The sequence below is a fragment of the Sparus aurata genome, chromosome 4 (genome assembly GCF_900880675.1).
Source record: "Sparus aurata chromosome 4, fSpaAur1.1, whole genome shotgun sequence".
Lineage (NCBI taxonomy): Eukaryota > Metazoa > Chordata > Actinopteri > Spariformes > Sparidae > Sparus > Sparus aurata.
The window spans coordinates 4,192,338-4,218,287 of NC_044190.1; the positions used below are offsets into that span (position 1 = coordinate 4,192,338).

The following is a 25,950-nucleotide window of genomic DNA, read 5'->3' on the forward strand; positions in this document are numbered from 1 at the left end:
CCACTTTTGATGTGTGTTTGGGATCATTGTCCTGTTGGAACACCCGACGGCACCCAAAATAGGGTGCCACGTCTGGAGCGAGGGCTTCCTTCAACACGGCAGCCTCTCAGCACATGCTGATGTAAAACACACTTCACTGTGGATATTGACACCTGTCTTCCAGCAGCTTCTAATTCATTGCAGACTTGCTTTTTGGTGGTTTTTGGTTGACTCTTGAACATCCTGACCAGTTTTCTTTCAGCAACAGGTGATAGTTGGCATTATCATGGCAGTGACACAACTGTGCCATGTGCCAACTTTCTTTTTACAAACAGTTGTTTGCACATTTGATCTTGGGGCCTGTCACTGCTTTCAACTGGCTCCAAGTGACTTTAAAATGGGCCAAGAAAAGTCATCAGCCATTATCAATAAGACTCAGTTAAGAGGCCATGCTACAAAGCAAATCTATTCACACAACTTTCCATAATCATCTAAATTAATTGTTAAAGTTGCTGGATGAATATTTTTGACCCAGCAGATGTGGTCACATTTTCAGAAGACCTATAATAAATTCACTATTGAACCAAACTTCATTAATGTGTTCCACTCATTCCATCACAGAAACATGAGAGCTGTAGAAATAGATAGTTTTTTTATGGACTGTCTTGAGTAGGGTTCTCTTAGATGACAGCCACACTTTCTGACCTGGTTTGTAATCTTTTACAGGGATGAGTCAATGGTCTGCAATGCACCAATATTTGTCAACCGAGCGAAGTAGGGCTAAGCAGCTGTCTATCCAAGCCTTACAGCAATGTCAAAGGTGAGCCTGAACTGAGGGAATGCCAATTGGCTCTCCTGAGAGGGAAAGAGTAGTGGTTGATATCCCAGAAAGGCCTTAAAGGGGGACATACCTGTGGCCACGCTGGAGTTATGGGCAACTCAATCCAGGCCAGTTTGGTGTTCCAAGAGGAGGCATTAGTGACAGTCACAGACAGCAGGGCGGCCTCCAGGCCCTGGTTAGCTGTCTCAGTCTGACCATTGGCCTGGAGCTGAGAACCAGAGGATAAGCTGACTGTAGCACCAAGAGCTGGACAAAATGCTTTCCATACCTAGGACATGAACTGGGGTCCTCTATCTGACTCTGTGTCCAGTGAGATGCCATGTAGATGGAAAATATGATGGGTAAGGAGGTCTGCTGTCTCTTGGGCCAGGGGTAGACTGGGGATAGCCACAAGTGTACTGCTTTAGAAAAACAATCCACTATTCTAAGTATGACCATGTCACCTTGTGAGGGGGGCAGACCAGTGATGGAGTAGAGGGCAATGTGCAGTCCATGAACAACTGGGATGTGGAGTGGACAAAGCAGACCAGTGGTGGGGCAATGAGAGGAATTCCCCTGTGCACAGATTGTACAGATGACAACACAGGCATGGACATCAGCTTCAGATTGGTTGAATTGCCACCAAAAATGCCGCCTCAGGAAGGAGAGGATACATTTGATTCCAGGATGGCAGGCCAATGGGAAGTTCGAATCCAATGCACAACCTGGGAACAGACAGATTCAGGTGGGTTAGGTGGGTTGTTACCTCGGTCAGGCTGCTGCCACTGTGCCTCTCTCATCCCACTTTCAATCCCCCAAGTGAGGACTGTGAGGACACTACACGGGTTGGAGGAGGGACAGTGTCTGGACAAGAGTGATTTAGATAGACAGCACCAACACCAACACTGGGGTTGCTTGCGGTTGGTGGAAGCTGGCCACTCAGCCACACCTTTATCTTTCTCAGAGACAAAAAAAGAAACCTGTCCCGATGGGGGAAGATGAAGGACAGATCAAAGAAGCAGACAGTTGGTCATTAATATATTTCTCCACAGCTTCTCTCTCTGGATGGGACAAGGGACGGCAGAGTGGTACCAGGGAGGAGGTCAATAGCACAATTTTAGGAATGGTGTGGAGGCAGAGTTAAGACACAATCTTTACCGAAAACCTGACAGATTGATAGTCAGTATCCTCTTCAGACCAGAATGTCACTATGACACTATGATCTTGCATGATAATCCTGCAAAAAGCTGCTCCATGCATCATTGGAACACTTCCCTCCCTGTAGAATTAATATCATTATTTTGCCCTTCGTTGCAAGTGGCACGTGCTTGGGTGCACATATGGCCAATGGCACAGATTAATCAATTCACATGTGATACAACACTGGAAGCTTGCCTATAGTGTGAGCGTCAAACCGGTCTTTGTATTCACTGAGCTCTGGAGCCCTCAGCTGGATGGTGTGGACCTCAGGACCAACGTTTACCAGACCCAGGGATGCTGTCTGACAGACCCAACAGTGACTTCACGTTGAGGTCCACAACCTGAAACACAAGCTTTCCACAGTTCAGTTCCAATATGGTGAAGCCAGTAGGTGGGATCACTTAAGCACCAAAGGCAATCAGTTTGATGAGGAATGAGGTGTTGATGAGTGCATTGGGGTTTACATGGTTCAGTGCAGCCTGTGAGATGACATTGTATTTTGATCCCGTATCTATTTTCACCCTCAGCTCTTCCTGATTTATCGTTGAGAAGAATGTAGTCAGTTCATTTGTTCTGTGAATGAGCATCTAAACTCTCAGTTTGAAAGTTGCTAGTGAGCCCGTTGGTGCCTGTGAATCCAGCTCATTTACTCCGTGTGTTTATCCTTTTCTTTGTGTGTTTGAAAATTTTCTGGAAATTGTTTGGATCTACAACACCTGGAGAAGTTTCCCACATGCATTGCAGTGCTTACTGAAAGCAGGGCAGTTTTTTCTGTCAGGTATGTGATTTCCACCACAGTTTGAAGAGGGACCCTGTGGTGTGTATATTTCCTCCTCCTTCTTTTGCTCTTTTATGCCTGGTTCTGACTGCTCATGTAACATGAAAAGCTCTATGGTGGAGTCCAGCGCGAGGTATTTCTGCTTAAGCAACTGTGAGCACAGGGCGTCACTCTGGATACCACACCAACCAATCCCTGATTAGTTCATCAGTGAGCTTTAAGACAGCAGTTGTACTGTTGACATATATGACGATGCACTTTCCTCCAGTTTTTGAGTCGCCGTGTTAAATATATGTCGATCCATTATCTTGTGTTTCATGTAGCATCAACTTTACCTAAGATCCTCTCTTTCCTCGTTTCTATCTCTATATGTCATGGTTTCATATTTATCCAAGGCTTTAGGACTGGCCAAGTTGAGGAGAGTGTATGCTGGAAATTCTTTTGAGCTAGCAGACTATGAAGTACACGTGCCATTCCTTCTTAAACGTCAGCCAATTGTCTGCAATTTTCTGGTCAAAAACTAGTGGGTCGACATGGCAGAGTCCGTCCACCATTCTGAAACCGTGTAGATGTGCAACAAATCCAGGAGGCACTTTTGAAGAACTTATTTGCCACTGTCTTTATTTGCTTCACACCAACTTCACATGCTAATGTTAACAACCAAAACCTCCTGTTGTCTGGTAGAAGAAGCGATCCGTCGTGACCCAGTTGCCAGGCAACCCTGACAACACACTCAACAAGGGAGTTGAGCAAGGAACGCCAGCTGACATGTTTTTAAAACATGAAAGTAGAGATAAACGTGAAATAGGGCGCAACTGTATTACGTGTGTATTATGTTTTGTGAGAAAACCCAGAGTTGTTCCTCAGCTCGAGAAAGTCCAGCCACTCATGTTGCCATCTTGGCCCGGCTCCTTGCTGCAGTGAAGCACAGGTGCACTCCCTGACTCCTGTGACTTCATTGTTAGGTGTGCAACACAACACATTTTAGACCACACTTATCAAAGTTCCTGAGTGTGATTGGGTCAAACTTGAAAGAGGTTTGAAACTGAGAGAGCAGCTTTTCACTGCTTTTTAGCCTGGTGTTATGTTACTCTTTAAGAGGGGATCTCTTTGTGGCTCATATGGACAGGAGAAGAAATTATAGCACGCAAAACTCTTTCAAGTTTATATGGGTATGTGGGTATTATATTTACTGATCTTAAAAACAATGTCAGATTTAAATAAGCATCATTAAAGATAATCTGAAGCAAGTAGCAACATTTTTAGATGAGAACGTAAATAACCATTCCAAGCAACAAAGCACACAAAGTGGACAGTTTACAAATTGTACAAACTGTCTTTTGGAATATAACGTTCGATCATTCAGAGCACTGCACCTCAAGCATCAAGTGCACTCTGGGCACTCCACTGGACAGCAAGGAGCAGCAGAGTGGTAGTGTTTCATTAACAGTTCAAAAATGTTCAGCAGTATCATTTAGTAGTATTTTGTTCAGGTACTATGTTTAAAATATGCAGTGTTGAGGAGATGTAAACTACATGTAGTTGAACTACATAGCTTAACTACAATTTGCTGAAACTTGCTGGTAGTTAAACTACATTCATATTTTGTGCTGCGTCAAGTAATTCAACTACTTTTTGGGTCATTTTATGTAGTTTGATTACTCAGTTTACAAACTACAATTTTGACCAATAACATGATATATTTTTTATTTAAAAAACCTATAAACCTATATAAAGACCTATAAAATACAAATTTTATTTTATTTTTCTTTGATGAAAGGCATGAAACATGTCGTGACATGCCAAGCCAACGCTGCCTCTGATTGGCTTGCACTGGCAGCACTCAAATGCTTCACAGAGTGGGCGGGTCTTTGTGCCAAGGAAGGCAGTGCTCATATGGCACAAGCACGTCATGGACGACCCTCCTGCTACCACCGATGCACCCTGAACGCGCCAGCCTAACCACGGCCAGATTTGAGCATGTACATGTTGGATATAGATGCATCTACAGACACGACCTACGTGTTCACATGTGAGCCCTGCAAGCCGAAAACAACAATAATTTTGACTTTTTGTTGACTTTTTTCGACTTTTCTCCAGGAGTAGAAATGTAGTTTGTTCAAAACAGGCTGAACTACATGTAGTTTTACGCTTGCAAAGTAGTTTCCTCAACATTGAAAATATGCATACAATAATTTGGGGCAGGGTAAGTGTTATGTTAAAGTGGCAACAGACAACTTTTCCCCACTAGCATTTCCAAACTAATATTTTGGTTGCCACTGTATGCAAAGACAACTGGATTGTAATAAATACAGGACAAAACATTTATTAAATAAGTCAGAAATCATGAAATGGAAAGGTGCACGTGAGGAAGCATTCTGGCAGCTTGACAGTGTGTACTCATCTGGTTTCAGGCTTTCTACCAGATTCTGGAACCTGACTGCAGGGATTTTTTTTACCACTCAGCCACAAGAGCATCAGAGAGGTCCAGCACGGATGTTGGTTGATAAGAGCTGGTTCAGTGTCTGCATTCCAGCTCATCCCAAAGGTGTTGGGTGTGGTTGAGTCAGAGCTCTTTGCAGGCTAGTCAAGTTGTTCCATACCAAATTGGGGAAAACATTTCTTTATGGAAATGACTTTGTTTCATGTTGGAACTCTTTCCTCAAAGTTGGAAGAACACTTTTGTCTTCAGTATCATTACATTCTGGATTAAGATTCCCCTTCATTGGAACTAAGGTGCCCAATCCAGGAAAAGCAGGTTCAGGCCAAGAGTGGGCTAATAAATAGTCTCAGTCACAGTTTATCAAACAAAAAGCATTTTTTTTAATCTCAGAATCACCAGGGACACATTTGTTGCCTTCAGAATCAAAGTAGTGGAAGTACTTAGTGGTTCAGGAAGTACTTTGACCCCTGATTCACCATGACTGGATGACAAATCACAAAAATGAAATCTATCAAAAAGTTTTAAAGCTTATTCTTGATTTGAGATGATTCTGTGAAAACAGGTTTCCAAGGTCGAGAATCAACTTTAAATCTCAACTTTCAGGCCTACATCTAACTTTTTGACCATGTCAACCTTGTTTTTTAGTATTTTACAAAACATATAATGAGCATATGCTCCTGCTTTAGAACTGCAGTGTACCAACGACAACCTAAAAAAACAGACAGACAAGGTTTTACATGTCACAAACCTAAAGAACTAACCATGTTTACATGTAGGTGTGCAGATTTAGCTTATTACTTCCAGATACATTCCCTACTTATTTTCTATACTTTATGAAGTTGTAGAGTTACATCCAAGGTGTGTAGGGATTGATCCTTTGAAAGAACTCCAGATATGTACAGAAAGAGTTTTCAGGGTTTTAATTAATGCCAGGAAAGCAACTTTAAGACTGGATCTGTAAACCTCTGACATTACCAGATCATCTCCAACAGCATGTTTTCAACCGGCTCTGCACTAGAGGATGATAATATCTAGAACATGGAAATTTAAACATCTACAATTCAATGATGAAGATTTTAAATCCAGTGAGTACAGTGAAAATCTTTCCACAGGGGTCACATCAGAGGTAGTGTGGGAGATGGGATCTCTCTGTGGGAAATCCACAAATCCCTGTGGAGATTTCATTTATGGCTCAGAACCTAAGGGGGCTGTATTTCTTTTCATTTTCATTTCATTATGGACTGGATCTTCCACCAATATGTGGTCCTTGTTTTTATTCTTCTAATTTCTGTTTCATTTTTTTTCTAGTTTATATAACATGTTTTTTCGATAATGTTCACTCCTGAGACCATGATATGATGTAAAGCTTCATTGCTGCCATGCCAAAGCTTTTTCTTGAATCTGCCAAAAATGTGGTTATAATGCGCGCGCACACACACACACACACACACACACACACACACACACACACACACACACACACACACACACACACACACACGAATCGCTTAAAAGCCAGCTCTCTGCACTTTTTTCTCCGCTTTAAACCACGTGTAGGGTTTCAGCCCCCGACAGTGAGAGACGGCCTCCCTGACCAATGAGAAGGCAGCGATGTCTCGGTTTTTCTTGGGTCAGGGTGTAACGGGACCAATCGGACAGAGGTAGAGGCGGGGCGGGGTGGTGTAGGCGTGTCCTGCGCTACAAAGTCACTCCAGCCTGGGTAACTGCAACTTCTCTAACTTAGGAAAAGTTGCGCTGTTTGCTCAGAGCTTTGCAAAGCGCTCCAGTCCCCTCGCAATAGAACCATCCACCTTTCTCCAGTTCTTCTACCCTGCTTTGCTTTGTCATGCATAAAAGCCATGTTCCTCATCTGCTGCTCTCTCTTCTCTGCATCGGATTGACTGGTAAGTACTGACTTATTACTCTCCGTATGATCTGTGTGCTATGCTTAGATATAGGTCATCTCCAAGCAGCCCGTTTCTTCAGCTGAGTGTGTTCCTAAAAGATCAGTTGTGGGAAGTTGACTGTGGTTTCCTCCTGTATGCTGGTAAGACTCCCGCACACAGCCACCCTAATGAGTACGGCTGCAGTAATAACTTGCAGGCTGTTGGTAATAGTCGCGGGCTGCAGATCTGTGCAGACCACAGCTGAAGTCAGAAGTTGAACGTGGCTGTGCGAGTCACAGGGCATCCGAGCTCACAGTTCAGTCAGTTCACCGAGGCAGGACAGGAGGCTATTTTTACCCACCGTGGCCGTTGTTTGATGCAAATTGTCTCTCCCCCACAGCCCAGTCTGAGCTGGAGACAGATGAAGTGGTTCCAAGGCTGCTGTCCGGGCAGGAGACGCACCTGTCCTCCGACCACACTGTCCGCACTATGCGCCACCGCGGACAGCGCTCCCTGGACGGCCCGGGTGGAGGACACTCTGACCCGGAGAATATAATTCTGTCGCTGCCGGCTTTTGGAAGGAACCTGTATCTAAACCTGACGCGCGACAGTACGTTCCTGTCCGGGGACTTCGTGGTGGAGGAGAGGCGCAGGGACCAGAGCGCAGCGGTGAGCCGCTTATCCACTAACCGGCTCTGCTTCTACTCCGGCTCCATCGTCAACCACACAGACTCTCTGGCATCTCTGAGCACCTGTGGCGGCCTGGTAAATCCATCTTACATTTTTTTTGGATTTGTTGATAGGTTTCATGTCATTCAATCCAAGCAGCTGAGCTCCAGACCAGTCCATTAAATGCACTGAAAAGGCAGGATGGATTTCAACAGCTTGGCCACTATGTTGAAGTGCCTCTGAGCATGAATCTTAAATCCTAGTGACTTGTCAGTGGGTCAGTCACTTTAATGTTACATGGTGCAGCCAAACATTGTTCACACCCTCAGAACTATTTGTTAAATCCTACAAAGATCAATCTATCTGGCTGAAATTTAGGAAATGTGTCTAAAGTTATGCAAATTACTTTTTTCCATTTAATTGGATGGAGCAACAAGGATCTGACCAAACACTCAAGGAAATATGAGTTTTTCTACTCTGTCACTACTCAATGAAGTTCCACATTAGCTGAAGCGTTTGGATAATGCTGTTATGTAAAGTGAGTGTGCAGGTAGGGGTTCAGGCTAACTCCTGGACTCTTCAGCAAAAAAAAAAGGGATTGAAGCCAGCTCTTAAAGTAGACTGTGCTCCTTTATTTCCTCAATATATCCTCAGTGACAGTTTAAGCATTCAGCTGACCTACAATGAATGAGCAGATCACAGTCCAGCTGCGTACAGCCACTGTGAGACACATGGCGGGTTTATATGGAAAAAGAACTAGAGGCAGCTGCAGCAGTTGAGCCTGCAGCCTGTGACAGCCTGTCCAGACCAGGACCTGTCAGGGTGAGGGGCTGAGTGGCATTCAGGGTGTCCTCGGTAAAATGAGAAACTGTGTCCCAGTTTCCAGCTTTATGCTCATACAAGAAAGTACTGTCCGTGCAGTATGTTTACAGTGCTCCATTGTGGCAAAAAACTAGAGTAATGTGCTGTTAGCTGCTAATGGGAAATGAGGCAAGACAGAACGTCAACCAAACTGCAGTTTCAGAACGCTCATCCCAAACGCTCATGCCAATGTCAAACTTCTTTTGAAGAGAACACAAGGTGAATGAAAAATGTGCCATGTTGTCTGTTGTCATCATCCATTTCATTTTGAAGTTTTGCTCTTTACAGAAAGTGCAGAGAACAATGTTATTATTAATGATAGAGTTGATGGAAAATAGACCCAAGTTTTAAAGCAGCATTGTAATTGAAGTGCCATTATTTTCCAGCGGACAATATACTGTCTACCCCAGCCATGGGAACATGTTGTGGAATTGGGAGGGAAAGTTTAACTTGACTAATTTAACGTAATCAATTATATACAGTCAGTAGGAGTTTGTGTGTGAATGACTGCAGCAAGTTTAGAATGAATTATAACTATGTGTGTGTGCACGCTGTAGATTTCAGTTACGTTGGAGTGTTCAGTACTAAATCAACTGCTGAAGTCTTTCACTGGGATTCAGTCTGGAACACCAGGCTGCTGTCTTCTAAAAATGATTAAAGTGTAAGCGAATCAAAGTGATCGGTTCACCACTTCCAGGTTTCCAAGCAAATTGCCACACACACACACACGCACACACACACACACACACACACACACACGTGCACCTACACACACACACACACACACACGCTTACTGTGTGTTTGATCTTAAGTCTGGCTCAGAGTGTGATCACCCTGTCTGTATTTGTCCAGACTTCACACATACAGACACACACACACACACACACACACACACACACACACACACACACACACACACACAGACTGATGTGACATAGAAGCCCATACTGTGTACCCCAGATGCCTTTAAACTCAGAGTAAAGCTGTGATGGGCTGCCTGCCAGAGCAGACTTTTGACCTTTTTATAGCTGTTTTTTCATTTTTCTTTAGCAGCTGCTTGTTGCCGTTATGTTGAAAAGGTTTGTTTTACTGTGATGTCCATTCATTGGACTAGGTCAGGCTCAGTGACATTCTAAGTGGGAAAAGCCAATCTCTCCCACACAAACACACTTTACCACAAATGTGTTATGGCTGGCCTGTGTGAGACTGATCTCCATAAGGTTTAGGCTATATGTAACACTATCCAGTCACAGCTGCTGTCCTCAACCCTGCAAATCAGTCAGCCAGGATTCCTCAGTTTAGACCCACGCACACACACTGTTCATTTGTCATGGTCACAAAGTGGCACTAGTTTTCAGTTTTATTTGAGTTGTTAAATCAGCAGCTTGTTTTCTGCTGAAGATCAGGTCAAGCAGAGGCCCCTGACACCTTTTCCTTGTGTCGATTCATTTTTCTCTTATTTCTGTCAGTGGAGTGGCAGTGGGTGGATTAGATTGTGTTAGTGCATGTGACAGCTTCAACATCTGTGAATGAGGTTGAGGGAGCAGACAGGTACAGTCACTGATGTTTCCTCCTTTACCAGTCATAGTAATCAATACAAAATCAGCATTGGTTTAAGGATAGCCCAACTGATACAGGAGCACTACTTGATGTTTTAGGCCAGGGGTCTTCAATGTTTTCAGGCCAAGGACCCCCTAGGTGATAAAGTTGAATTAAATGTTTTTTTAAGAATTTATCTTTGCTACAATATGTTTGTTTAATGTTGATGTGCATTTTCAGACATTTGAAATAAAAAAGGCAATAATTGCAAAGAATCGGTACCTTAGCATGCTGGAGGGGTTTGTGTGTCACTGTGACCCTCGGAGCTGTGTTGTTGGGGGAATTAGCTTGTGTCAGGGTCTCCCAAGTCAAATTGGTCTCAAGGGAAGGGACCAGACTTAGAGCAACCAAGAGGACCCTATGATTCAGCAAACATGGGGAAACAATACTTCTACCAGTATGGAAACACCTGTGCCCCTTCCTGGAGCCAGAATCATGAGGGGAGCTCAAAGGCAAGTGTCTGGTGGCCGGGCCTTAGCTCATGGGGCTCTGCCGGGCTCAGCCAAAAACAGCAATGTGGGGCTGCCCCCCTGTTGGTTGTAAGAAAGATGAGGTCGGGTGCATTGTGTCTCGGGCAGAGGGCAATGGCAGGGAACTGGGCGTCTTGACCCCTGGCATTGCAGATTGGCTTTTGGTATGTCACCTTTCTAGCAGAAAAGAAACTTGAGCTGGGGTGGGAGGTAGAACAGTACCAACTAGATATAATTGGGCTCACCTCCATGCACACTGCCGATTCCGGAATCAAACTCCCGGAGAGGGGTTGGACTCTCTCCTTCTCCAGAATTGCCCAGGATGAGATGTACTAGATGGGTGTGGGGATACTCACAAGCCCCTTGTTAAGTGCCGGTGTGGGGAGAAGGTTGTGATTCCTGGTTGCTGGAGGGAAGGCTCTAACTGTGTTCTGTGCTTACGCACTGAACAGCAGTTCAGATTACCCGACCCCCTTTGAGTCCTTGGGTGGAAGGGGCTTGACCCGGGGACACAATAGTTCTTCAGGGAGACTTCAGCGCTCATATGGGTGATGATGGGGAATCCTGGTGAGGGACCATTGGGAGGAACGGCCTGCCTGATCTGAACCTGAGTGATGCTTCGCCATGTTCCAGCATAAGGTGGATCATACTGTTTTATTGTTTGTCCTCATCGACAGATTAAAAACCAGTAAACAACCGAGATGTGAGGCAATTCATTATTGTTTTTTTAACGGCTGGACAAGATGAACTGAAGTGAAAGTGACACTGCTATACAGAGAAATCTCCATTCTGTATTATTTATCCATGCTAAATGACATGCCCTCCTGATCGCCAGCTTTTGTGATGCCACCACAATGTGAAATCGCACAGCATTCCTCCAAACGTTAAGTCGGCTTCAACTTTTCCACTGAAGCCGACTGCATTTTTTTGCAGAACCTACTGCCGCAGCCAAAACCCTGCCCTCATTAAAACGAAAGGGAAAACCTGCGTTTTTGCAAGATCCAATGTGAAATTAGGTCCTGTTTACTTTTTGTCCTTACCCAAATGTAATATATGTCAAGATAACACCGATTAGACTGCACTATTTTTGTCAGGGAATAATGCCCTGCAATGCGTACTTTGTTATATTTGTTTGTTGATTGAAGATGATTGCAATGTTTTTTAAATGTAATTTTTAAAATGGTATTTGGGGTAAATACATTGTTATGTTAATGAAGCAATACAGAAATAATAGATTAATCCAAAAAATAATCAGGGTTGTCCCTTTTCCCTGATCATGTTAAGGATATTCATGAAAATGATCCCAAGGTGCAGCTGTAGTGAGGAGCGTGTCTGGATCTAGGAACCTCAGAATTGCAGAATCTGCTTTTTGCAGATGATGTGGTTTTTCTGGCTTCTTTGGTCTGTGACCTCCAGCAGGCACTGGGAGCAGTTTGTAGCCCAATGTAGAGTGGTCAGGATAAAGGGCAGCACACCCAAGTCTGAGGCCATGGTTCTGTGCCAGAACCAACACTGGATTGCCCCATCCAACTGGGGGGTGAGCTCCTGCCCCAGGCAAAGGAGTTGAAGTATCTTGTGGTCTTGTTCGCGATGGGAAAGTGGAACCTGAGATGGACAGGCTGTCTGGTGCAGCATCACCAATACTGCAGACGTTGCACCGGACCATTGTGGTGAGGAGGGAGCTGAACCAGAAGGTAAAGCTTTCGATTTAACAGTCCATCTACCGTCCAACTCTCATGAGCTGTGGGTAGTGACTGGAAGAACAAGATTACAGATACAGGCTGAAATTAATTTCCTCCATAAGGCTGGGCTCAGCCTTAGAAATCAGCTGAGGAGCTCAGACATCTAAAGGGAGCTCCATCATGTCCAAAGGAGCTAGGTGTTCAGGCATCTGATTAGGTTAGGATGCCTTCTGGGCGCCTCCCTTGGAGGCTTTCTGGGCATGTCAAACTAGGTGGAGACACCAGGGCAGAACAGGAACCTGCCTGAGAGATTATATACCTCATCTAGCCTGGGAACATCTCGGGATCCCCAAGGAGGAGCTCGAAAGCATTGCTAGGGAGAGGGTTTTCTAGATGACCCCACCAAGCCAGCTGCGACCTGACCCTGGATAAGTGGCCAACAATGGATGGATGGATGGGTGGATGGCAAATAATAGCTTATCAATGGTCTGTGCATAGATCTAGGCAGATATTGTGGTGCAGAATTTGCTACTTTTAGTATAATATAACCAGTCAATTATTTTTATGATTAATCTCATAATGATTTAGCCTTAAATGTACAATACACAAAACTAGATTAAACTAAACTGAAATATACATTTGACAGAGAAAGCAGCAAATCCACATATGCTAAAAGCAGGAAATAGTGAATTCAGTTTCAGTTTCAGTACTATTTCTGCCACTGATTCTGACAGTATTTAGCTAGTATTGGCCAAGTGATCCAGCCTCAGCCGGCGCCGGCACATCGTAAGCATTTACCATACATACCCTTTCCTGATTTGTTATTTGGTTGCAGTTAGATGTTGTGCACTGCCACTGAATGCACTTTAGTTCCAGTTTTAAGTGTGGGTTTCCTTTTGCAGTGCTGCCTGTCTACCACAAGGAATCACTACTGCTGCCCAGTATAACATAAAGTAAAGTTATTGCGTGATCAAGGCTCAATTTACCTTCGGTTCAAAAAGTACAGCTTGACATGCACATCTGAGTGGATCATACATTTTTATTTAGGATAGGAGTTTATTTATTTAAAACAGGGACAATGCACAAAAGAACATTAATCTCGTAAAACAAGAAAAAATGTATTGAGCCAGGTTATAGCAATTTTGCTAGTTTCCGCCTGTAGTCCCTGGGCAGGTAAGAACAGATGAAAGAACAACAGTATTAAAATCGTTGAGATATGACAGAATAAAAAATGATGTGATTAACGTTGTGAATGTTCAGCTAAGAATGAAAAGAATATAAAATATTTTTGTTATGAACATTTTTTTAACTCTTTCCCCGTTTGTGAGTAAGGGGATAAAACAATTCTCGCACTGAGTAACGAGCCAGTCAGTGTATCCAGAAGTGGTCACTCCAATTCATCATTTGCTTTTGTCTGTTGGTAATAAGTACACTTTGCATTGTCCCAAGTAGGAGGAGGACGCAACGCCATTTGTTTTGAGCCCTAGTGCTTCAGGCTGACGAAGCTAACAGCTGATGAAACTAACAGCTGACCATATCAGATAGAGCTAATATCTTACAGTGGAGATAAACACACACACACAGCAAGACTGAGAGTTTCTGTTCAGAGGAACAGGAAGTGGTAAACAGTGAACCGCAGTTTAATATGACAACGCAACAAGTTTATAGTAAATACATGTACTGAAGTACTTCAGCTGAGTAAAGTTTGGAAGTTAAAGTATTTTGAGTTTGGAATCACAGACACCTCTAAATCAGTGTATTTTTTAATTTTTTTAAATCAAATTTACTGTATGTCAGAGGGCGCTATTTCGATGATAAAGTAAAGATATGGCTTTTAATTGGTTATTGGTATTGGTCAATACTGCTTACAGCCATTGGCGGTCATGATTAGCCCCATAAATCCTGATCGGTACACCCTTAGTTGTAGCCGACCTGTTCTGTGAGTAGAAAACCAAGTCTTTGTACTTCAACTAGAGCCTGGTGCTGGGAGCATGTTATGGAATTATCCACTCTGCATAACATGTGTAACTCACTTTGAAAATTAGCTGCATTTCATAAGAATAAAAGAAATAGACATACTGGTCCTGCTGCATTCAGGTGGCTGTAGAAATGTAAAGAACCACAGGAAAAGACTGCCACATAGACATCCGTATGGGGGGGGCCTATTGGTAAGCCCTTTATGCTTAGGTGTTTACGTGATTTTGGAGAGTCGGTGCCTGGGCACAACAGTCAAATAAAACACAGTGCAGCATAGTACACATTTCTTTCTCTATAAGACCCATTACTGGTAGTCATAGTGACATTTAACATCAGGGTGGCACAAAATTGCACACTGATATGCATGACGAACACACCTAGCTGAGCCACTAATACAGACCATAAAGATCGCAAACCAGCAGAAACGCCCCAAAGCAGTGGAGTAGATGAGTTTTTTTTTTTTTTTTTAAATAGTGTAGTAGTGTGTAATTAGTGTATCTCGTTATATTGACTGAAAAATAATCACAATAATATCACCAGCCAAGAGGGTGCTTGTGTAGTCTGAGGGAAAACTAGCAGGGGCTCAAGCCCATTTTGTGCCTGTGGCTGATCGGTGTATGCAGTGCAGTATGTTGGCTTTACAGGAACCAGGAATGAGTGATCAAAATCCTCTGGGTGAAGTCCTCTGTCATGGTAATGACACATTTTCAGAGTATTGATATAGAAGGGCAATATGGCTGCACAATTAATTGAAATATTATTAAAATCACAATATAACCAAGTGCACCATACAAATGAATGAGCTTCAGTCATTTGTACAAATGCCTGAATGACCAAAATATGAAGTTGTAAATAGAGTTCCATGGGGGTATTTTCCAGAGATATTTTTAACTATTTTGCGGCAACTCTGAAGTCTTAATAATTCGGAACTCACAGCTGTCAAGTCCAAGTCAAATTTTAAGTCCTCATTTCTACAACTTATCTATCAAGATTCGGTTGTTCTGATTCTGTTTTATCAGCATTAAGTGAGTGCTGAAACCTTGTAATCCCACTATGCAGACATTGATAGGGAAGCAGTTTCACATCCTTCAAGAAGTTGTAGGTGTGCATGGTTGCTGTCTATGTTTTTTCACCATACACCTCTATAAATAGCATCTTAAAGCCGTTTGTGAAACTTCTGCTGTGGCATCAGATAACCCTAACCCATGCAGCAGCAGCCAATCAAGCTTGGCTTAATCCCAGACTTAAACATAAGTTGAAATGGAAGTTTATTTATCCATGTGAAGAAACTGGGTCACTCCAGCAGCAGACATACTACAGCAGAAAACAACAGGATTTGATTATATAAATCAACTGTAGCTAAATATAATAAACAGAAGTATGGGAACGAAATTTAGCTCTACTTTTTTAGATTTTGCCACATACTGATATCAGTTAGAGAACTGATATCTTTATTCACTGTTACACTCAACTCCTCCAGCTGAGGAAGGAGGGTTTGTAAACCTGCTCAAATCCCTCTGGCCACAGCTGTCTTCAAATGTTTGTGTTTTACCTTTTTGCTCCAGCTAATGCCTATGAATAGTATCGTGTCCCCATGTTTGTGGAGCTGTAGAAATACTGTAATCCATCCGCCAGTCCACATTATGATGGCTAACAGCCTTTGTTAGCTCTGGGGCTCAGCCGGGAGCGGAATGTCTGCGCAAATGCTAGAGCAGACTGAGCTGCTGCGCTATTTTATGGCACACCACATCGCTCTTGTCAGAGCAGGCTGGTTCATAGTGGCTGCACTCTGACTGCTGTCTCTGCACTGTGTTGTTTCTCTTCTCTGTTAATTGCTTCTGTTGTTGCTGTGCAGAGACCTCATAGATGTGAGCTGGAAAGAGTGCTGAGTGGCATTTTGACTCTTCACACTTGAGTTTACTTTATCAAGAGCAACACATCCTCATACCAAAATAACAGGTTGGAAGGCTATCTAGACCTAACCAAGTTATATGCTTGCAGTTCTGTGAAGTTTAGGCACTTAAACTACATGGTTAGGCTTTGTGAAAAATTGTGGTTTGGCCTAAAATAACTATGTGACTTTTGTAACTAAGTTTTGTCACACTTGACATGAAGCAGTCTCTCGTGTGAAAGTCCTGTCTTTGTTTCACCCACCTCTTCCTCCACCCTATTCAGACTGGACATCCTCTTTTGCTGCTGTAATGATAACAATGGCCACCAGGGGATGCTGCCGAACAAGAAATGTAAATGTGTGTCTTATTATTTAGCTGCTTTTACTGTCAGCCTACGTGGTCGTTTTTCTGATGAGGATAGGCTGACAAGAGACAGATATAATTTCCTCATTATGCACATCCCGCTGTATTGAACTTACTGTACTGAACACGTGAACCTAAACAGATACATGAACCAAACGCCTAATGTTAACCGACCTCCTGCAGCTCTGATGTGGCACACATCCTGCCTGTGCTGGCACACAACAAAGTAGTTTATTTCCCAATTGATGTGCTTCCATGCATCTTTTTTTGCATTCAAGTCCTGGCAGCTTGTCAAAGTTTTATTATAGTCAAGTAACTGCAGCGAACAGTGTTTCCTACATTTAGTTTAAAGTTCCTCATGTGGATCAGAGCAGCACATGGGTTATAGCTGCTCCCATGTCTCAGAGATATTTGCATTTGTGTAACCTTCTCAACTGCTAGACATTTGAGATATTTTCTGGAATTAGCATGTTCGCTTTCTTACTGGGAGTTTGATGTAAGATTAATATCAATTCAGAACAGAGACTAGTGGTTGGCAGAGTTAGCCTGACACAGGGAAAGCTGTTGCATCTCCTGGTAACTTCAAAGATGTCTTAGCTACATTCTGTGTGTTTTTATCTAACTTGCTGATAATCACCTGTGTCAGACACAGATGGTGTGTGTGGACTGTTTCTTTCACCTCTTTTGACCCGATGACATCATTTTTTGATGCCTTCCAAAAATCTTGTGAAGTACAGTTTTATGATGTAACATTGTAGTTTGGGTTAAAACACACACACCAGCTTGTGAATAAGGGGAGTGGCGGCACTTCTTTTTTCAAGATCGAGCACTGGAACTAATATAATAACTTCTCCATACTCCTCTTACAAGAATGCTGTGACCTCATGAAAAGAGGCTGACTACCAGCAACAGAGATTGTCTTCACCAATTTATACATGTCTAAGAGGACAACACACACATATAAAAGCCCACCCAGGGCTGATGCACATCAACGCCCCTGAAAAGCAGTGATTTTATCACATTCGCTCCCCGGATGGTCCCCATGTACCCTGAGTGCATTGTCTGACTGGTTTGTTCATAGTGCACTGTGGGACATGGTGAACGTGTTTTGCACTGTAGACTCCCTGTCATCTCCATATCGCAGTTCCTGCATTAGGGAAGTTGTCAAAATGAAAAGTTACTGTTTGAATTTATATTCATAAATGACGCGCTTTCTTTTAATGGAGACACAAATAAATAATCTACTACTAACAATTGCAGAAGCAGTGTTTGCTGTACTCCTGTTCAGTCCTGGATGGATGTAACAGTGATGTTTTCACTTTGCTGGACTATTGGGTGGTTAGGAGAGTGACAGCGGCTGCTAGTGGTTTCTTAGGTCTGAGACACACCAGGTGTGGAGTATGAGATCGCACTATGATAGTGCTGACTCATTAGAAGGTACTCCAAGTGCCACCCTCCAGCACGTTTTTCTTTAACTTTCCTTGAAAGCTTCAATATACAACAGGAGCAGAAAGATATGAGTATTCACTAACGGCCAACTGAATGATCTCCTATAGACAGTGAAACTGTGTTGAACAGACCCAGTTACACACATTATACACCCTCTGTTAATGAGGTTTAAGTGCCAGGATGTTTTCTTTTCTTTGTTGTTTGTTGTTCTGGCTCATCATTCACCCTTCAACATGGATAGTTAAAAAGACACGACTTCCTGTACACTGCAGGAATTTTCCAAGAAAGAGGCATCAGACAGTGATATTGTAGAGGAGAGAGTGTTGAGTTTAACTGGCTACAAACTGAATTGCTGTGTGCTCACAGCAGCAAGGCTTGCAAAAAAAATGTGACATTTGTTCCGGGTTCTGCCTTTCAGGCTGTAAACTGATTGGTGGAGCTTGTTGTAGCAGTGTGAAGCATGAAAGAAATCTCTGCAGACACTTCTCAGGGTTTTTAAAAGAAGTGCTTCCACTTCAAGTGCACGTCTAAGAAAAAAAGCTGGCAGGTACTTTGTGTGTGAAGTTTGCATGTTCTCCCTGTGCTCCTTCAGTTTCCCTCCATCAAAACATGTACACTAGGTTTTCTCCAGCCACGACCCTTGACCAAGGCACTGGCTTCGATCTGCCGTTGGTCCCTGGCGCGATCGCTGCCGATTGCTCCCTCGGTTGTGTGTACATTGTATGATATGTGATCACATAAAGACAACATTGTTTGCTTGCTATTTTGATGGTGGCAGCGGTGCTGGAGGCTGGTTGATAGTGACCAAATAACACACAAGCATATCCAAACACAAAACCACAAAAGCACTGTTGAAATTGATGGAAGGGCAGGTGTGGATATTGAAAATTGATATTAACCAATGGTAATTATTACAAATAATCAAAATTATGAATCAAAATGATAAATCAAATCATTAAAACGGAGCATCACCCTTGAATTAGGGAGAAATAACCTGAATGAATACAGTCTCAAAAGAAGCATTCACTTTAAATGTAAAACTTTGTAAAAGAAAATATTTAAATTTAAAAGAGCGGATAATTAATCCGAGCACTGACCATTACAACCAGCATTTACCACAAAGTATGCACAAATAATCAAAGAAAACTGCTCTCTACAATATAATAGAATGTATTAATGTAAGTAAACTGATCAATAATCATTAATACTTCAACTGATGAAATAAATCATTCAGCTACAGCAGGTAAACTGTGAAACTTAAACACCAAGACAACTCAACAACAACACCACACCACTAGTCCCAACTATGAGGGGCCGTCAGGGACATTATTCAGAATTACCTCTCACACACACATGTGAAATGCTCTCACATACACTACTGAAACACTCTCACATAAACAACTGAAAAATTATTCACTCACACACACTACTAAAATGCTCTCACACATACAAGTGAAATGCTCTTATACACACTACTGAAACGCTCTCATACACACTACTGAAACGCTCTCACACACACTACTGAAACGGTCACACACACACTACTGAAACGCTCTCACACACACTACTGAAACGCTCTCACACACACTACTGAAACTGAAACGCTCTCACACAGACTACTGAAACGCTCTCATAAACACTTCTGAAACACTCTCACACACACTACTGAAATGTTCTTACACGCACAACCTTTTGCAAAAACTACTAAAAAGCTTTACCACATACTAGTAAAATGTGCTCATGCACACAGCTGAAATGTTCTGATATAGAATTGTAAACTATAACAGTTCAGTAGTGAATATGAAAAATACATTAAACAGGAAGGCCTCCCTGTCATCTGACGGAAACAGGAAGACTCCACACAGGGAAATGCATGTGTGTGTGAGAGCATTTCACATGTGTGTGTGAGAGGTAATTCTGAATAATGTCCCTGACGGCCCCTCATACCCAACCCTGACAATTCACATTTTATCTATATTTTTGGTGTGCTATTATTATGGTATAACAAATTATCTGGTGGTTGAAGATCCCCTGACTTCAATGTATCCTCCTGTGTGTTACTCTGTCTGTACATTGTCAGGAACCAAGGTGTGATTTGTAGTATTGTTTGTAAGTTCAGAGCATTACGGTCATCCACATTCAGTCTCAATCTTCGCTGCCAGTCCAAACCCCTGAATTTACTTTCTCTATTGATTTTTTTTTCTTCATAACCTCAGGTTTTGGTGATTTTATTCAACATAGAGTGTCTGGATGTTTCCATAGGAACTGTCTTTTGTCCCAGATAACAGCAGGGGTGGCAAGTGCTGTGAAGTGATTTTCATGTGTGCCAGACAGCAAAGCCATGTGTGCTCGCTCTCTGTTGACAGTGTGTGTGCACAGTGTTTTGCAGCCATTGTTTTTGAGTCAAACAGTGTGAGTAGTACTGTAACACATTTCTAAGTCTCAGAAGGTAGTGGGGAAGAAGACCTTTTTTATGATAAGACCTACGTAAAAATTGCTACAGAATCCCAATTGTTCCAATCTTAGAAAACGAACAAATGCTTTGTAACTATATGTACGGCACAAAATGGTCCATTAGGTTTCTGTATGTCAAGTGTCAAAGAGGGCACTTCAAATGAAGAACTCGTAAACTATGATATTGTGGAATTGGGATGAAAAACGTTAATGAAATGGCTGTGGACAGAGTAGTTACAGTTTTTCAACCATCGGTGATCATAAGAAAGAAATGGCAAGATACAGCAAATGAATGTCCATTGCTTTAGTTATTTTATAAAAGCTGGTGATATACATTCTCCATCACTGTATAGCTTGCAATTAACTGTGTACTTTTTGCCCATCTAAAACAAGTGTCGTCATGTTTCATCTGTACATGTCTCTGTTCTGTGCACAGACTGGGCTTATCCAGATTGGGGAGGACAGCCTGTTCATTCAGCCGGTGGATAAAAACGACCCATCCCTATCCTTCTCTGGACTAAAACATCGGCTGCAGAGACAGAGGCGCTCTGCTGAGCCCAGCTCTGCTCCAGATGCTGAAGACCCTAACTACTGTGGGACTGTACAAGGTGAGTGACACACAGCTCACAGGATACAGGATGATGTCCACACTGATATCAAGTATTAATGAGGTTATTGAAGAAGAGATGCCAGTCTACCTCTGTGGAGGCTGAAATAAGTCCACAATCCTGCAGGTTCATCTGTCCACTTCATCCCTTCCATTCCATGCATTTAGCCTTTTTTACTCAAACATGCACCTCAGATAGTGTTGTTAAATCGGCAGCATTTTCATGCAGTTGAGTTGCAATATTTCTAACATTATGTGAGTTATTAGACTAGCTCAGAATTGGCAAGTCTGTGTCAGTAATTACAGAGCAAAGAACGATATGTGACAGATCCAACCAAATATGGTAATTGGTAGACCCACATCATAGCAGCCTTCCTCATCCAGACTGCTCACCATCAACAGTAACAGGATAGTAGTGGTTTAATTCGACTTGGAAGGAATGATGGCCAAAACTATGGAAATGAGATCCAAGTCAATAGCTGAGGTCTGGGAAAATTGTGACATCACCAAGAAGAAGTCTGAAGGGTCAAGAAACACAAGCAGTCAGATGAGCAGAAATGTTGGAGACAGACCAGCAGGTTGGACAAAGTTATTTTGAAGAGAAGACAAAAGTGAATGACAAAATTATTACTCAACAGCCATCACAGTTTACAGCCCTGCTTCCTGCTTCAACTTTGACCTGATGTACTTCCTGTAGATGTGTGGACAGTTGTCTTGTTCAGGTGCACTCACTTTTAGTCTGACCTCTAAAGATGTTGGTCTGGAACACTGGAACTGACTGTTGGTTTATTTCTAACCTGTCTGATTGTCTGACAGGTTGTTTGACAAAATGTTCTTGTTTGGCACGTCAACAACGTTCCAAAAACCTGACTTTAGAATGAACAGATTTTCTTACTTATAACACTCCTGAGAATGGTTCTAGCATTTTTACAAAATAGTACTTTTCGGATTATCATGCTGAAATCTTTTTGGCAGAGATATCACTTTACACATATTGATCAAATTACTGGGGATGGGATTGGTGTGATTTTTCAGAATCTGCCAAATGTTCCTTACTCTCACCTCAAAAACCCTGAAACATCTTCCAAAGGCCTCTGCAGTGCTGTGTTTGCAGTGAGCTGTCTGAATGAACCAGCGCCCGCCTCTGCACCCTCCTGCCTGAAATGGGCCAGTTGAACATCCTAGGGAAGCCGTGCCAGTAAATCACAGGTTTCAGTGCAACATTTACTGCTATCTGATATGCTTTGATGTTCATTCAGCCCAGTGTGTTGTAAGGGAGGCTGGGTGGAATGCAGATGTTTCCTTATTTAATGTGTATCTCCTCTCTGCAAAGTTCTTGTTGGAACCTGCTGAGCCCTTCGATGTTAACGCTGTCAAACCCAGAGCAAACTCCCTCTACTCGTTGACGTTGATATTGTACATATTTTCATAAACCATGGCATTTCTTTGCCAAGATTATAGATTTTTACAGGGAAAGGAATTTGCCAGTCTCCTGGTCTTTGAATGTGACAGTTTTGTAGTGTTGAACACACCTGAACACAGGATCTGGTCAAAAGCCAATATGGGAAGTCATGGAAAAGTTTAAATAATTGCAGATTAGAAATATAGTTATCCAAACATCTCTCTGAGCAGAGAGCTGTCCTGGAGGCAGAATCAATGAGTGAAGCCAAACAACCACGTTATACAAGTTTGCTGCAGGTCTTCTTCCTTTTCTAGCTTCAGACTAGATATCTGATTTAGTTTTTTCTGAGGCAGAGCAACCTTTTTTTTTTTTTTAAACAAGCCAAGAAATTATATAAATTGTGAGTAAAGTTAGTTTACAGTTAGCAGTGATCTGTATCTGCATATCCTAGCCAGGTCAGGAGAAACATAATAATATAGATGTAAAAGTATTTGTGACGATTTTTGTACAGTGTTATTAAATTCCTAATAAATAAATCTGTACAGTCAGAATTACATTATCTTTCATTTTAATGTTTCCACCTATGCTCTAATATATCTATAATATATATGTTATATATGATGTACCAAAAGTCGAGCGGTTATAAAAAAAATAACCAAATAAATTACAAGCTTTATAATTAATTAATTCTAAACTAAAAGGAGGTGATTTTTTATGCTTGAACACATTTTTAAACACACTGACTGCTTCTAGTCACAGCTGTGTCTCTGGGCTACAGAGAGCGGACAGGCAGAGTGTCTGCAGGGATGGCTGCAGCTCCACACAAACCCAGCTGAACCACTTGGTTTCGGCATGCCGCTGTTTTCCAACCAGCTGCATTTTAAGGGGCAGCCTGCCCTTCGGACATTCAGCCTGTCCATTCAACCGATGAGCGTGGTGTGTTTACTAGGGAAACTTCAGGTCACAATTCCTGTTATTAGCACCGCTGCTACGCACCGGGGGAAAAGACGGAAAAATCTGATGCTTCCATGTGGACCATCACATTCCATGCTGCACGTCAGGCTACAGCGTAGAGCAAGCACTTACACAGAGCCTATGCTCAGCAGCGTTTAGGTGGAGGTGGAGCTGAAGCAAGCCTAGTCAGTTAAGCAAGCCCTCCTTGCTTGAGGCTGCCAAGCTAGCTGAGGATAACAATCTATCTGTGTTCACACATAAAGAGAAGCCAATTTCGCCTCACATTATGGAGTTTAATTGCTTTATCATTTGTGTTTTTGTTTGTGTTAGTTTGACTGGGTCTGTCCAACCTGTGGCCATTTGCTTTATGCTGTAAAGTTGGGCATTTTAATATGGGCTCACTTTTCGAGGAGCAGATTCACATCTCTTATTTGATCAGTGTGTAAGAAGTACTTTGTGCCTGCACTTTACTAGTTTTGATAAGTGTATGCAGCAACTATCTGATCTTTATTTAGTATCTGTTTCCCTGCTTAGTTTACATTAGCATAAAGAAACGTCCCCCCTCCTGCTGCAGACTTTGGTAGAGAGCAGACAGACTAGCAAACAACGAAAGCTAGTTTTACTGTCCAACTCTACAAAGACAACATGAGAGCCTGTGCTGATGTGTCTGTTGGACATTGGCACAGCAGCTAGAATGGCGTGAGGATACCAGGAGTAACTGAGTGAGAAGCAGGCCATTCTGCAGAGGAGCTTTTGTGAACCCACTCTGGATAATCCAGAAATTATGAATATCTGTCAAACTCCTTCACTAAGCAGAGGGACACAAGCAGACAAGTTGTCCGGCTGCAGGGACAGATGTGCTGGGCCTGATCTGTCTGTTGTTATTATCCTGTTAGCTCGCAGACAATTAAAACCTCTTTCAGACGTTCTCCACATTTCCCCAGCGCACAGTCATTAACTAGAGCAGTGAGACCTTGAGGAGCTGCACCCCCAAAGTTACATAACTCCACCCGAACTAAAGACCACCAGCACTTTTGACAACCTGTATAAATAAATTCTTTCCATATGTTCATAACTGGGGCATACACAATAAGTGAAACCTTCTCTTTAGAAGGAAAGAAGAAAAACCTGCAGAGCTGTGTCTGCTGAGCTGCAGCTCTTCTGTCCGTTTGTTTTCAGCCATCACACAAAGGCCGAGCAGGTTTTTTCAAATGTTTTCCTTACACACTGTTCCAAGTTCCAGTTTTGTCTGCTGATGTTGAATGACTTGTGGAACTTTGTGCAGCCTCTAATTGACATAATTTCTGGTGAATGAAATCATAGTGAAGTTAAACTATTCCTTATTCTGCCAGGGAACTTCTTGGAAGTCCTTCAAGGATATCTGACATTCCCGTCTGCGTGCTTGGGTGGCCCCCAGACCCGACTTTGAGAGTAGTGGCAGCAGAGTGTTTAATGGGAGGTTGGGGTCACCAGCTTTGGATACACAGAGGTGGTTTGATGATTTACTAAATGTATGTATGCATACATGCATACATACATGCATGGATATATGTATGTATGCTCATGATGTCCTGAAGTCAGATCGATGGATGGAGTGATGTGCCAGATTATAAATTCTTTCCTTTGCATTCATGTCTGGCTCCACTGAGTCAGTCCTCCCTGCTCTGTTCTTGTTGTCCAATCCTCCTCTCCTCTCCTCTCCTCTCCTCTCCTCTCCTCTCCTCACCAAAGCTTCCATTTCCTCCCCAAAACCACATGGTCTCTGGAGAGAGATGCAAACTGAGGCAGACTTTATATCCATTAAGAATCTGTTCCACTTCCAGAGGAATTCACAACATGACTCTCTCTCGTGCGCTTTCTCTTTCTCTCTCTCTCTCTCTCTCTCTCTGTCTCTCGCACTCTCCCTCATGCATTCTTTGTAAGGCAGTATTTCAGTCTGCTTGGATTGAGGTAACTGTGTCATATTGCATAAGAGCCTGGAGGAGGATGAAGAGTGACTGAGCAGTTTGTGTTCTGTACTTGTTGAACTTACACTGTGGTTATTCGTAAATATATTCTTTCACTACATGTCTTTGCTAGGCCTGTCACTTTGTACGTTTTGTTTTTCACAATTTGAATTTGCATACATGCTTGTAAATATATGTGGAGAGGGAGAGAATGGGTCTTGGAAGGTCTTGGGTGCTCGAGTGCTGTTGGGACACATTTGTCTTTCCCAACCTGTACAAGTCCAAGAGAGTAGTAAACAGGGCTCTCGGCCAGTGTCGGGGTTGTTTGTGAGCATCTGTTGCTCTAGTTGTTCCGGTGTGTTCCACACTGTTGTCACTAGTCAACTCTAATTGGCAGCTTTTTGGCTGACTGAGCATGTGGAGTCTGCCGCAGAGCCCGTTAGTAAGAGAAATCACTCTCTTGGCTCAGCTAAGAGAATCAGTGCAGAAAAAGAGAAACTGGTAAAATTAAAAGCCTG

General features: G+C 42.7%; 1 protein-coding gene across 2 annotated transcripts in view; it reads left to right on the forward strand.

The window, feature by feature from the left end:
* Positions 1-6,948: 6,948 nt before the first annotated feature.
* adamts17 (ADAM metallopeptidase with thrombospondin type 1 motif, 17) overlaps positions 6,949-25,950 on the forward strand; it is a 126,708-nt gene continuing 107,706 nt past the window's right edge. For both annotated transcript variants that reach the window (XM_030413831.1, XM_030413832.1), the window contains exons 1-3: positions 6,949-7,124; positions 7,507-7,871; positions 20,960-21,131. In XM_030413831.1, coding sequence (XP_030269691.1) covers positions 7,067-7,124; positions 7,507-7,871; positions 20,960-21,131 — 595 coding nt within the window. In that variant the 5' untranslated portion in view covers positions 6,949-7,066. The remainder of the gene's footprint in view (positions 7,125-7,506; positions 7,872-20,959; positions 21,132-25,950) is intronic.